Raw genomic sequence first — 14,876 nt, 5'->3', positions numbered from 1 at the left:
AATCGTCTCTCATTGGCGAATAGATTAAAAGGATGCGATACATTGGGTAAGCCGATCGATTGGTAGGTAGGTAAAGCAGCTTGCATACATGGATTCCAGTGTGAATTTTAACCGTGAAAATATGCTCAAGCTCTTTGTACGAAGTATCCAGGCAACGTTTGAAGGTAGGATAATCCGCCGAAACGAACAAACTCGTTCCCGAGGTGCTTCTTCCACAAAGCGCGAAGACCACTCGACGTAATGCTAGATTATGGTTAGAGCTCGAGCTCCTCCTCCTTCATTCTCTCTCTCTCTCTTACTCTCTCTCTCTCTCTCTTTCAAACTGTATTCCATAACATCTTGCTGTATCGTCCTTGAAACTCGGAAAGCATCGTCGTAAGAACGACGCCATGCTGTCAGACATGAACGTCTTGGAATTTTCTGCCTTGCCGAGGAAGAAGAAAATACGACTACGCCACCGACGTTGACTTCGCCATTACTATTATCACCACTACCACCATCGGGATCATCATCATGTATCGTGATGAGCATAGCAAACAACGACAACGCCAGCAGCACCAACCAGGCATCGACGTACCGCGCGAGCCATGAAGAAATTTCTACCTTATTCTTCTTCTTCTTCTTCTTCTTCTTACTAGAGTTTCGCAGGAAACTATGAGAAAACGAGAAAGAACTAAGAAAAGAAAAGATAAAAGAGAAGACTACTATTACTCGTGCCCTTCTTCGATATCAACGACAAGCAACGAAACGTAGCGTGAACCGAACGATTACGCGGATCAAAGGCTACAGACGAGTACAAAAATGTAATACTCATGTTATAAAAATAAAAGAACAAAAAAATCAAACAGTCTTCGCGAACCATTTATTCTCGTCACTTTTTATTATACTATTTACACACATCTATTCTATTATTTTATTTTGCTTTACTACAACTCTGTATATAATAATAATAATAATTATTATTATTATTATTATTATTATTATTGTTATTATCATCATCATCATCTGTATCAACGCGCGTTAATTATACTTTACATTAGTGGTTACTATGATAATTTTATCATCGTACATATTATGTAACATTGTTATTTTCTATATACATTTCAATTCGATCTACCAACGATGAATTACTAAAAAGCAAGCAAGTTTCCTAAATAAATTTGTATCGATCGATTTACCTATGTATATACGTACAAATCAAAAATATTAACAGTCACTTAGTCGTCTTCTTAATCCTTATTCCATCCTTCGTAAAATAATACACCTCAATTGATAACTTAGCTTCGAAAAATAAGCGGAAGTAGGATCGTTGAGAAATTATTGAAATAAGGTAAAAGCCCCCTCGGTTGGCCAGTTAAGCCGTTTTCTTTTTTAGAAAAATTATATTCATTCAATAAAATAACTTACATCTAAACTAATGGTTTAACCTGTAAGCTTGAGCTTTCAGCTTTGAATAAAAATAAAGAAAAGACAAATTATTCATAAATATTTTAATAATAAATTTAAAAAAACATAGATTTGCAATGTCCCTATTTTTAGCCAACTTTCTCCCTCTTTTGGCCACGCATGTCCCCTCATTTGGCCATGTTTCCTATTTAAAATAAATAATTAATTAATAACTAATTTATTAAATAAATCAAAATTGAATAATTCAAAACTCGTGTACAAAGAAATTAATTACTCATTAGTATTAAAAAAACTAGTTGAATACTTTATGTACAAATATATATAACCTCAAAGCGAATAGCCATGAGTTGGCTAATGATAAAAACAGAGGCAATAATACTGTCTCCATGCTTGGCCACCATATTTTTAATGGAGAATAATTAAAAATCACTTAATTTTCAATTTCTATAATAATTTTAAGCTATGTTAATTGCAGAAAAAAAAATATTTTGGTTGCTATTGTCAAAAATGAAATATATAGGTTAATAAAAATCACAGTATCCTTACCTTACTTAACAAGAAACCATCCAAAAACAGAAGTCTTGCACAACTTTATTTTTTTTCGTTTTTAAATATATTTTTAAAATAATCCGAATTACTTTCAATGATATTTTAAAATTAGAATTTTTTTTTTTAAAAACTGTCACCATGTGCACATCAGCATATAATTTATAATCACTGTTGTGGCATAAAGTGGCCAATAGAGGGGGCCTGGCCAACCGAGGGGGCTTTTACCTTATTAATAGTATTTTCTTAATAAATTTAATCATTTTTGCAGCGGTTTTTCAAAGAAGTAAAGAACAAACTTTGCGGATCATGAAAGAAGAGGAAGAATCTATAGAGAGAGAGAGAGAGAAAGAGAGAAAGACTTGTTTCACTCGAGCCATGAAGATGAGACGAGACACGGAGAGAGTCCGGTTCCGAGAACGTACGATCTCCTGCGTACGTGTATACGCATACCCAAACCATTAATTACAACTCATTAGGAGAGTAACCGCCATCTGTCCTGAGCTCGCTGTGAATCACTCTTAATCATTTCATCTAGAAGTCAAGTCGAGTCGCGGTGACTCGTATTCCTCTTCTTTCTTCTAATCTTCCTCTCCTTTCTCTTTCTGCTCATCATCTTTTTCTCTTTTCTTCTCTCTCTCTCTCTCTCTCTCTTTCTATCCTTTCTTTCTTTCTTTCTTTATTTCTTTCTTCTTCACTTGCAAGAGTCTCGTAGAAGATGAACTACAGGATATACAAGCCGATAAAACAACATGTCTGTTCGATCGAGATGCCCTAACGTATCTTACAACTCGATGAGAATGCAATAGTATATTTTAATTATGTAGAGACAGGCATGATCTATAAATCCAACAATTGTCGCAACTGTCTTTATACGACATTTACATTTAACGAATTTATTCATTTTCCGATAGTGTATATACTGTTATGGATTATATGGTTCGAGCATTTTGATTAATATTATAATTAGTTTTAATTATTTTCGATCGTAAAAGTAATCATGAAAACGATACGATCGATGACGAATAAAAGAAACGAGGAAAATAAAGAGATTGATTGAAGCGAAACAGTTATCGCAAGTCCTTCAGAGACCCTTAACACGTTTCTTGGAAAAACACGAAAACGTGTGCTCGTAAATACGTCCGTATATATATATATATAAACATATACGTGTGTGAGATATAGTGAGAAAGAAAAAGAGACGAGAATGATAGAAACTACCAAGCAGGAGATTGCCTTCTTCGCTTGTCAAGGTCGAATGTCTCTGCATGATCGACATAAATACAAAGAAAAACTCGAGTCCTTCGGTATTTCTTTCTGGAAAGAAATATTTCACATAAAATGAACAAAAAAAGGAAAGAAAGGAAGAAAGAGAAGAAGGAAAAGAAAGGAGAGGATCATTTGTATTCGGTGAGAAAATTTAGGACTAAACGGCGTTTGTTGTATCGTAGAACAACCATTAGACTTTCTTAACAAATTGAGAACGTACGTTTATTCTTCTTCTTCTTTAAGAATAAAATTTGGTCATGAATTTGAAATATAATTCCCAGAATACGAAATTTTTGGAGAATCCTATTGTAACTTCGATTTTTTTTTATCTTTTTTCTCCTCCTCGAGCAAACTTATTGTCGCCAATTTCAAATTCCATTGTCGTACATGGGATTTTCTAAAGCATCTTTGCATTTTTCATCTCGTCCATTGATACTATTTTATAAAATAGGTAAAGATATTAGCATGTGAAAGCGTTTCTAAAGGATACTATTGTAAAATCGATAAACAGCTACTACTATACACCGATATTTAGCATATGGAATTGACGTGAACGGCATTATATTTCAACCCAAAAATATCGGACAAACATAGAAGAAGGGTTAACCGTTATATAACATAAGGAATAATAAATTAAAGATTACTTTTTTATCTCTTTTATTATCTGGATAAGTTTAATGACGAAATACGAAAGGAAATTGAAACCTTTCGTCGGTTTTTAACGTACAAAAGAAGATGAGAAACTTCGTCTACGTATTTCGTATAACCTAGGAGAGAGAGAGAGAGAGAGATAATAATAATAGAAAATCGTAAAAGATTTTTATTCAGGTTTTTCCTCTTTGTCGCAGCTCGACGCGTTGAAAGATTTTCTAAGAGATACTACGTCTTTTCTCTTTCTTTTTCTCTCTCTCTCTCTCTCACTATCCTTGATTCTACCTTCCAACATTCTAAGAAAGATAAATTCGCTGCTCGAGGAAGATTTTTCGGCGTCGCTAGGCTAATCGCGTTTTACGAGAGTTGAGGTTAATAAAAGGAAAAGCCGAAAGAGTCATTAAAGTCGGTGAAAGAAGTTGGATTCTCTTCATACCCCGAGAGAGAGAGAGAAAGAGAGAGAGAGAGAGAGAGCAGAAAATAGAAAAGGAGAAAATAAAGGGAAGAGAAGGAGAGAAAGAGGTAAAAAGAGGGAGGAGGTAGGAGGAAAGTCGTGGCTTCCGTACATAGAAGCCAGTTCCGAATATAGGCTATTGTCTTTGGTGAATAATATCAAGCAACTTCGCTTGGAGTTTGCAGGGCTCGAAAGGTCAAGAGGTCGACCTCCTCCTCAATAGTCCACCCGTTGCCGTTGTCGACCTCTCCAAGAGAAGTGGAATCGTTTTCTTTTTCCTATTTCGCTCATTGTACGTCGTGTACAGTTCGTTAACTGCATCGGCTTCTCCTCGGTCTCGTCGGCCCCCGGCGTTACCCCAACTTCTTTCGATGAAAATAAACTTACGATTTTGTTTTTATATCGCACTGGACCAACTCCCCAGTACTCCCCACCTTTTTTCCTTACCTTTTATTTTTATTTTCTCTGTCCCTTCTTCTAGGGTGCTTTCTATGTTCTCTCCATGTTTCCACGTGCCGGAGCTATTCGATAAAATAATTCACCGAGGAAATTCCGTCTAACATATTTCCGCGCCCGATTTTCTTCTATTCTTTGTTATTTACAAACAAAGTTTCTATAGTTTTCTTTTTCTTTTTCATATATGCGCGCGTGTGTAGTAGAGTGTGTGCAGTATTCGATTCAAAGAGAGATATTTTTTGAAAGTTTCCTATATGTATATATTCGATCTTTCTCATTCTGACAATAATTTCAAAAAGCATACACGTTATGTTATATATGAATTTAGATGTCGATATTTGAGAATGTTTCTATTAGAGAACAATTGTTTCTTTCTTCTTGTCCTAAAGCGTTTCAGTATTTTTTTTTTATTCTTTTTTAGTACTACATACAAACTATATTCCGTATAGAACCTTCACCCACATACGACCATAAAGGGACTTAATGGAGCCCTCTCCCTTTTTTTTTGCTCTTTCTCTCTCTCTCTCTCCCACTCTACTTCTTTTCCCCTTCGTATTTTCTTTGTTTCTCCCATTTCTTGTATTTTTTTTCTTCTCAACGAAATCGTATCTCAAGCAAGTACAATTCTTCGACCCTTCGCAAGTAGAAAGACATTTCTTTTTATCTGGGAAGAGAGTAAAGAAGGCGAGCGTAGCTAATCGACGAATATATCTTTCGTACTTCATTAACGTTTCCATTCGACGCGAACGATACAAGATTTATTACTCCCTCGACGAAACACTGGATGGATGATATTCGACGCTCCACCGAAATTCAAGCACGAAACCGAAACTTCAATATAGTATTGTAGATTTTTAATACCCTCCCCCTCCTCTCCCTGCTGCTATCACCGATGATGGAAATCTTTTCCTGTTCTTTCATTTCATAACTCGGGAACGATCGAGATATTAAAACAGTAATCCGACCAAGCGAAATAACAAAAAGACAAAAGTGTGACGTATTTTCGAACGGATCGATCTCGAGGTTGACGATAAAAAAGAAAATAAAACTTAAACGAATGGGCTAAAGATAAAAAAAGAAAGAAAAGAATGAAGGAAAAGAAAGAATAGAGAGGAAGGTTCGATGATTAGAAGCTCTAGGAAGCAGAACTTAAGTATAATCTTCCAACTCTCACATAATCTCTCGCCTACCTTCCACCCTCCCACAATCTCTTTTCCACCCCCTTAGTACCGTCTACTCCCGACGATTAACCCACCACCACCACCACCCTCCTTCCTTCTAACCGCCTCTTTTTATCACGTCGGCTACCACACGACGTGGCATTTTTTAATTAATCCCCGAGTATTTTTTATGAGCATTCCACGTCGCGATCGTGTCAGGGATCCGTCCGCTTCGCTAGGAAAAGCACACACGAACGCGTGCGAGAGTGCAGGTGGTGGCTTACTACACACATACACGCATACACACATACATACATATATACGTATATAAAGGGCAACCCTTCGAACGAAAGTCCGACCAACCGGGCCCTCGCGATAGGTTTGGTCCTTCTCTCGTCGCGTCGGTCCCCGAGGGGTTGGTAGGGGGCAGAAAGGAGGTAAATAATACGGAGAGAAGGGTCGAGGGTACGTCAGACTGCTATGATTAATATCGTTGCGGCATGCAATCAGATCGTATATATACCGGGGTAATACATATGTATTTCTATGTATACGGTGTCCCTGGTTTTTTTAGATCAAACTTTGCTAAAACATTCTACAAAATGTAAAAGTGTTTTTCGATTAATAAAAAAAACTGAAAAGAAAGAAAGAAAGAAAGAGAAAAGAAAATGAAAAGAAAACAGCGTGTGCTTCACAATTTGCATATAGCACATCGACTATTAAAATTATTTACAATCGACGATGGACTTTACCGATACATTTTTTACGAATTCTTTTGACGCGTCGAACGATAAATGTTAGCCCCGAAGTTTCCATGTATGTTTCGTAAATACAAATACCTCGTAAATTGACACGGCTAAAGGATTTACTTCCTCATTAGTAAAATTTCATAAATCGTATATTAGGTAACGTGGAGTTTCGTCGACGTTTTGGATGAATGATGCTAGGTCATCCCTCCGTTTTAGCCGTGGAGAGATTTTAATTATATGCCATTAAATGGAATTAGATGGAATACAACATGTGGATCGTTATTTGCTCATAGATATCATTGAAAGTGATGAGTTATGTAACGAGAAACATTTATAAATCACGATAATTTTTATACGGGAATAAATGACTATCATTGAAATCTCTAAAATCACCTGTTTTCTTTTTAATTGAATTTTTAAATCTATCCATCTCTTATATCATTTTCCATTAAAGCACACGATTGAAATCAAATATACTGTTAATAAATATTCATAATACAATTTACAGTACAATACATTGGTATTGATACTAGTGCGAACACATTCCTATCAATGACTAGGAAGTTAACAATAAGACAAAACTAGGGAAGCTAGGATTCCTAGAACAGAACGTAAGTTTATCCTATGAAGCACCCTCGAGCTATAGTTCTGCCGTGTTGCTTACGAACACGAAGCAACGTTAGAGATTTGCTTGGTAATGTTTGCGTATACGTATTCTATGGAAACAAGTACCATTGTTGTTGTTCGTTGCTGATATTCGTATTAGCGGAAGATGCAATGGCGCGTGTTAATTGAGTGAGCGACTACGTTGGAGATTTCTCGTCTACGTTTATTTTTCACAAACGAGCTGTCATAAGCGTTCTCTCTCTCTCGGTTTCGAGAAATTCTCTCTATCCAGAATTAGCATAAGATTAACATAACACGTGTATATGTGCATACATATATATATATATATATACATTATATTCGTTTTATCGAAAAAAGCTAAAAGCAATATGTAAGATTAGCGTATAGTAAAAAGAAATTATAGCGTCTCTCTCTCTCTCTCTTTTGAGAAGATAACACTTTTAATATTTCTTTTATTTTTTTCTTTTTTTTTTCCTCATACGAATTATCTTTACGACAGTATTTTATATTAATCTTTCATTCGTATTTTATAGGAATCTTTGCGCAACCATGTTAAAATACGATACTGTCGTACGAACACGTTTATGTACTTGTACGAAAGAATACATCGATGCGTAGATAAAGGACAATTAATTATCTTCTCGTCTGCCATTATCGTTTTGTATTATACTTATGTATATTTCGTATTCTTTGCTAAAAGAAAATAAAAAATAGAAAAAAAATATATATAGATGGATAAAGAAGAAGATAAAGAATCGAACGAACCGTACTTTTCCTTCCGAGAAACTAATTTTATAATATAATTTCGACGAAGTCGTAGAATGAGTAGGATTAAAACTAACTTCCCGAATAAGAACAAGGCCCTTTCTCTTTCGCAAGATTTCATCGTCGTTCGATACCTGACCGAATCATAAAACTTCCCTTTTGGTCAGAGTCCGTTTAAAGTCTACGCGTACTCGTTTTGATTTTTATCTTCGCGCTCTCTCAGTCGACTGATTTAATACGAGGATCTACGTCTTTTTTTTTCCCTCTTTTTAGAGAAAAATAAAATAAAAAAAAGAAAAAGAAAATAAAAAAGAAAGAAATGATTAGAGCGACGTTCCACGTAAACGTACGTTAGCAGAAAGTTACGGTTCGTGGTCGGCAAGAAGGGACCCCATTAGACTTCCTATCGAAAGAAGAGATGAGAACAGAAAGAGAGAGAAAGAGGGAGAGAGAGAAGGTTGCGCGGGTACGGTTTTATTGCGAATCGCTTTTAGCAAGTATCTAAATGACGATTCCTCGAGAGCGAACAACTCGTATATACTTGACGGGCTAAGTTTTTCGTCCCTGTGGATTCTTCTTAAGTAACGTCCACTCATCCCCTCTCTTCTCTTTTCCTTTTTCTCTTTTCTCTTGATCGAAACCATGCCCGGTGTGGTGCTTCTTCTTCTTCTTCTTCTTTCTCTTTTATACCCAACGGAATTTTTATCACGTTCGCCAGCAGTACAACTCGAAAGAAAGATAAGAGTCACGTTATGAGAATCAACCTACGTTCCTATATCTGTACTTGAGATTTTATGAACAGAATAATCGTAGTATCTCGTAGCAAGAGTATTTTTCAACTTATTATACATACCGTGAACCATAAAATTATGTTCAATGCAAAAATACTTTATTTTTCATAGAGATGTCACGGGGAATTTTAGATGTTAAACTCACAAAGATCGAAACTAATCGTATCCGATTTCACGTTGGTTACACGTGTTTCCCGACTTATTATACCACATCGATAAAAATCAGAAAGAAAGCGTGAAATAGAAAACATGCCCTCTCCCTCTTCTTTTTTTTTTTTATGTTTTATTTTCTTCTTTACGTAGAAACGGTCAGAAAAAGTAGGCGGCACGGAATCCGCTTATCCCGCGTGCTGGACGTCCGAGCAAACAAAGCTATGGATTTCCCATGGGACTTTAAACGTTGTTGCTGACGTGCCGGGGAGAGAATTCTCAGGTAGATTTCAGGTAATCCAGCGCTTGCAACGGCAGCACATGGCTTTCGGAAACTCGCATAGAGCAAAAGTAGGGAAGAGGAAGAAAGAAAGAAAGAAAGAAGAAAGAAGGAAAGAAGGAAAGAAAGAAAGAAAATGAGAGAGAAAGAAGCACGAAGCAACAGCCTTCGCAATGGATGTAGGGATCGTGTTTCTCTACGAAAAAGGGACCGTTCGTTCCTGAAAGGAAAGAAAACGAAAGGAAAAAGGTTCTACCGTTCTTTAGGACCGCCAGCCACTACAAACTAATTGTAAATTTTCTTGATTCTTTGCGAGAGACGAAAAGAATTTTCAAAAGTTAAGAACCGTACCCACCATCTATATAATATCTATTTCAAATTTTAAGTTTACAATGAAACAGATGTTACATCGGATTATATTAATACTATTTTTCTTGTATCCACCTATAACAATATCTTATTATTATATATTAATACGTAAAATTGTAATATATTTATGAAATTATTGAAGCATTTTTAAATCTCATTCTATTTTTTTCGTCGTCTACGAGTCGGCAGCAGTGAGACAGCTGTCTTTAATAAGACGCTTCCTTATTCTACCAGTAATAAAGCAAACATAAATTACGAAGCGGCACGTCGAGGCCATACGAATGGAAGGAGCAGAAGTACGGTGTGGTACCGAGCGGAACACATAAACGCTTTGGCCTCACCCTGTACTTTTGGTCACTTGTGTCCCTCTCGCCTCACCCTTCCCTTCCCTTCCCTTCCCTTCTCATCCCTTTCTTTCGCTTCCTCTATCCTTATTTTCTTCTGCTTCCACCTTCGTGCGCTTTGCGCGCCAAGGAAGACGGTAACGCGAGAATGGCGTGTCCTTTTTGCTAACGACGAGGGTGGCCCTCGTTAAAACAACGTCAATGTCCTGGAAAACCGGCGGAAGCGGTAACCATGCGATCGACCAAATTTCTTTTTTCTTTTTTTTTACTAAAAACTATCATTTTAATAAGGGAAATTTATTTTCTCCATACGATGTAGATAATCCGTTAGATAAATTATAACTAAACTTATTATTATCTCTTAAAAACGATAATAATATTTCCCCCCTTATTATCGAAAAGAAATTAAAACAAACGACTCGCGAAAGCCTCACGAAAGTCTATGTTATCAACATTCGCTATACATTTGTGTCTACTGGAGAAGGGCAAGTAAGCGAATACATACGTACAGCTAAAGGGAAAGGGAACGCCTTTAGGCATGGACGAATGAGCAACGATGAAGTCAGCAGTGTCGTTAGACTACGTTCACACTGAACACAATAAAGCGTATAGAGAGAATTGACAGAGAGATAGAACGAGGGAGAAGGAAGGTACTGGCAAGGGAGAGGGTGTAAGTAGTAGTCTCTAACCACTACGCAAACGCGTTCACAATGCAGTGCAGCACAACGTCGGCCCTTTTGTACAATACGCCTTTACTCCGCTTCTATGGTCGTTCTTCGAAAGTACAAATGTGTCCGGGGATAGGGGGGAGAGAGAAAAAGTGATGGGCGGGTGTGTGTGTGGGGGGGAAGGGAACGAGAAATACAGAAATGGATAGGCATTACGATATATTGTATGTTTGTATGTAAAATATGCTCGCACACATTGTTAAAAATTCATATACCTACTTTTTCGCATTTGGTGTGAACGAAACGTAAGGCCCAGCGTCAGTCGTACGCGTCACTTTAACAGCCTCAGAATTCCATTGACCTTGTAACCCGAACGGTACGCTTTCTTCCCGTTCTAGTCGAGCAGCCACAACACGCAGCGACATTCGACGCTCCGTTAAAACAACCAAGAAACGGAGCTAGCTTCGAGTCTTCGTATTAGAAATTCAAAGCTTAAGACCCTAGAAACAACACGTGTACCGACCCCTTTAATGTAAACCGTTTGTAAAACGACATTCTTACGTTATCTACTCTAAATAATTATTTAGCGTGATTCTAGAATTAAAAGTATATTTCTCAATTTAACGGGGATAAAAGAAGGTTGTTAGAGTTCATTTGAATAAATCGATCATTTTCAGTAGGCTTATGCATACTGCATCTATTTTAACTTGGCCTATACCTAAATCCACTATTATCACTAACGTAAAGGATCAAATCGAAATGCGGTTATTACAAAGATCATACTGACCCTTGCTTAACATTGATTACACTATAGAGATAAGCCCGATCGCGTGACTTCCACATTACCTAAGTCCCAATCGTATTAATTAAATTCCATGCACCCCCTACAGGCGCAATTAAACGTGTTGGCTGAGTGCCAGCGAGACAACGGTAATGCCAACTTTTAAACACTTTCGCTCTGTCTTTCATCCTAATACGTATAAAATATGTAAAACAACGAAACCCATTCGATTGTACACAACGTAGTTTAATCTAAAACTAATTCGTATTAATTTGAGCATTTATTCGTTTAATTCAATGAATCTGGATATAAAAGAAGGAAAAATTGATGAATCGTTTCTCGCTTATCCATTAGTCATAATGTTTCATGTTTTTATTTTTTGGATTTTATGAGTAATAATACACACACACACACACACATACACACAGTCACGGTATTTTTCTATTTTAATAAAAATTCCTGTTACACGAGGAACTTATTATATTCTTATCCAAACGTGATATTAATTAAATTTTATTCTCTCTCTTTGTGGTTATTAGTCGAAAATCGTGGTAATACTGTAATAGCATTTCCGCGTTGCGGTGAATGTTAGAAACCGAGTATCGTTCGTCGCGCTTCGAAATCGTTCGTGAGAAGATGCGAAAGAATGGGATAAAAGGAAGGTTAAAAGGTGGAAGAAGAAGAAGCAAGAGATTAAAGAGGAAAGGAGAAGAGCTGACGACGAAGAAGTAAACGACCAAGAAGATGAAGAAAAGGAAAAAGAGAGAGAGAGAGAGAGAGAGAAAAGGAAATGCGCCAGCAATGCTGGGAGGTCATCGTAAATGCGCTTTATTACCTTGGAATAACGTTTTACGTCCCGCAAGAACGCTATTCGCGGAGAAGCTGGATACGAAGGAGAAGCTTTATTAGTCCGCGAAAAGGTCGACCCGTGCCTTGATTTAGGATACGTCGCAATAACGTGTACAATTCACGACGTATCTCATCCTTTTTTTTTTTGAAGAATATGAGATGACAGCGAATATCTGTTCCCCTTTATTTTGTATAAAAAAGAAAAAAAAAAATTATAATTTGATAGTTTAGTAATATATAATCTATAAATTATATATATTGTACATTAGCAATACGTTTTTTAAATGATTGTAAAGATAATCTGATGTATCGATATATTAGTTTTTGAATCGATCGAAGACGCTATTCTTTTTTGAAATTATCGTTTAAGTGATTGTTGGAAGCGAACAACACGTCGAGCACGTATCAATCGTCCGTCATATCGTCAACTCCCTTTTTCGTGTCCTCCTCCATTGCTTCCTCCGCTGGACACATAGTTATCTCGTCACGAACGCTTTTTGCACGAAACCTTCTTGACGAGTTAATTCAGCTTGAAATGAGAGCAAGGTCAAGAGGCTTGTATCTTGTTGTTCGTGTTGAGAAAAAAAGCGTGTTGAAATACTCTTTTTCTTTTTTATTTTTATTTTTTTTTATTGAAGTTTTGTCGGATAACAAAACGTTGATAACAATGGGAATTTCATTTTTTATTTTCCGCCCCATTGATACATACAATCAAAACAAACAACAGATTGAATAATAAATATAACAACGTTGCTTTGTGATCCGAATTAAAAAAAAAAAAAAAAAAAAAAAGGATGACGAACGCGCGGTACTGAATTTTGTGCCTTTTGTTCGGAATAAAAAGATCGAAGCAAGGTGTGAAAAACAACAACTCGCAACGAGTTGTCATCGTTAATACGACGTGGAAACGACCAATAGGATTGCACGGTATCGCACAAACATAATTCAAAAAGGGCTCCGCAAAATTTATCCGCGACATCTTAACCCGGAAGAAGAGAGGGATTGGAAAGGCGGTCACGGTGACATAACGGAGGGATTCGAGAGAATTGGGACGGATTGATCCTCCGGGGAGCTATTATCGATATAATCGTTCTAGCCGTGCGTGTCACCCCTCGTGCCTTTACCGTTCGTCCAACTAGAACTCTACCCTCCAACCATTTACCGTTTTACATCCCGTCGTGTTCCTTTTCGTCCCGTTCTAGCCCGTCGTGTCCTGTTCTATCCTGTACCATTCGAAAACTTTTCACTACGTGAATAGTCCTAGCCTCTCTTTTATTTACTTTATACAGTATAGTCGAAGCTCAAATTCGGCCTCATCGTTCAAGATTATCCCCCTTGGCATCTTTTGAAAAATACAGTAACATTAATGTAAATTTTAAGCACGAGAGAGATGATCTAGGATATAATAATAAATTGTTACAGAAAATGATGGAAGTATCATTAGACACGATCAACATGGTTATTTATAAATAAAATTGATTATTCTAAATTTTGATCATACCCCATGATACTCTTACATCTGTATACTAATAACGAGAAAAATAACATAAGCCATATGGCATAAGGAAAAAGACAATTCTACCATGCCGATATTTCTGTTCGCTACTGTACACGGAAAAGCAAACTCAGCGACAACGGATCGTGTCGACCACACTGTTGTAAGCTATTCCCTAGGGTTACGTCTTCGACGTGACGTAATCTTTTTGATCGTAACACCGACGACGTGTCCGATTTCTCGCGTTTCTATGCCGCTTTTTCCCTAAACCGATAAATCTGATGTGAGCATGACCGATATCTCTATCGTAAGAGAACAGAATACAATGATATTTGAAGGAAAAGGATTGGCAATTTAATGAATATAGAAAACGAAGCACGTGCATCCATTTTTGTTTGTTTTTTTCTTTTTTTTTGAAGGATTCGATTTCGTTTACTATTCTCAACGTCATGCTGCATGACGCTGGTACTACATCGAATAATACGTTTTTCGTGTAAAATGCCCAACACTACGCTAAATGGACTGAAACCGATCAATGCTATTGCGTAGGGGTATAGCTATCGTTCCTATTTTTGAGCAAAAAAACGATAAACAATAAAGGATGCTGCCAAAATTTAAAAAAATCATAATATAAAACGTCAGATATGAATAATTTATATTCTTAAATATATCATATTATTCGCGAGTTGAATTAGGAAAGTAAATAACACGAAAATAATAATCCCTTTTTTAAATAAAAAGTCTCGTTATTTGGTATGCAAAAAAAGTATAAATGAAATTATAGTTTCAATGCATCGTATAAATGAACGATTGTTTATTTTTCTTAACAAATCGTACCTATATCCTTTTGTATAAATTAAAGAAAACTGTATATTTGTCTATAAATGTATTATCGATTAGAATAAATGGTCAGACCGATGAACTCGATAACTCGATACCGCAAAAAAAAGTGAGTAAATTCGAGCTTATAATAAAATTAAAGATCACCCCGACGTTCGTTCCTCTTCGATATCAATAGATTCGCAAATATAAAGAAGAGTGCCAATCGTCGGGCATTCATCTTTT

The 14,876-nt window shown here is 36.5% G+C and overlaps 1 protein-coding gene across 4 annotated transcripts in view; it reads right to left on the bottom strand.

Moving 5' to 3' along the window:
* Positions 1-14,876, bottom strand: part of LOC122514549 (latrophilin Cirl-like) — a 283,503-nt gene that overhangs the window by 177,302 nt on the left and 91,325 nt on the right. For 2 of the 4 annotated variants that reach the window (XM_043631449.1, XM_043631453.1), the window contains exon 2: positions 10,966-11,186. The exons of the other annotated variants lie outside the window; for them this stretch is intronic. In XM_043631449.1, the coding sequence (XP_043487384.1) occupies positions 10,966-10,975 (10 nt within the window). In that variant the 5' untranslated portion in view covers positions 10,976-11,186. The remainder of the gene's footprint in view (positions 1-10,965; positions 11,187-14,876) is intronic. 4 annotated transcript variants of the gene reach the window in all.

This window comes from Polistes fuscatus, unplaced genomic scaffold (assembly GCF_010416935.1).
Source record: "Polistes fuscatus isolate 324 unplaced genomic scaffold, CU_Pfus_HIC Scaffold15, whole genome shotgun sequence".
Classification (NCBI taxonomy): domain Eukaryota; kingdom Metazoa; phylum Arthropoda; class Insecta; order Hymenoptera; family Vespidae; genus Polistes; species Polistes fuscatus.
This window is presented reverse-complemented; position numbering and strand designations above follow the sequence as displayed.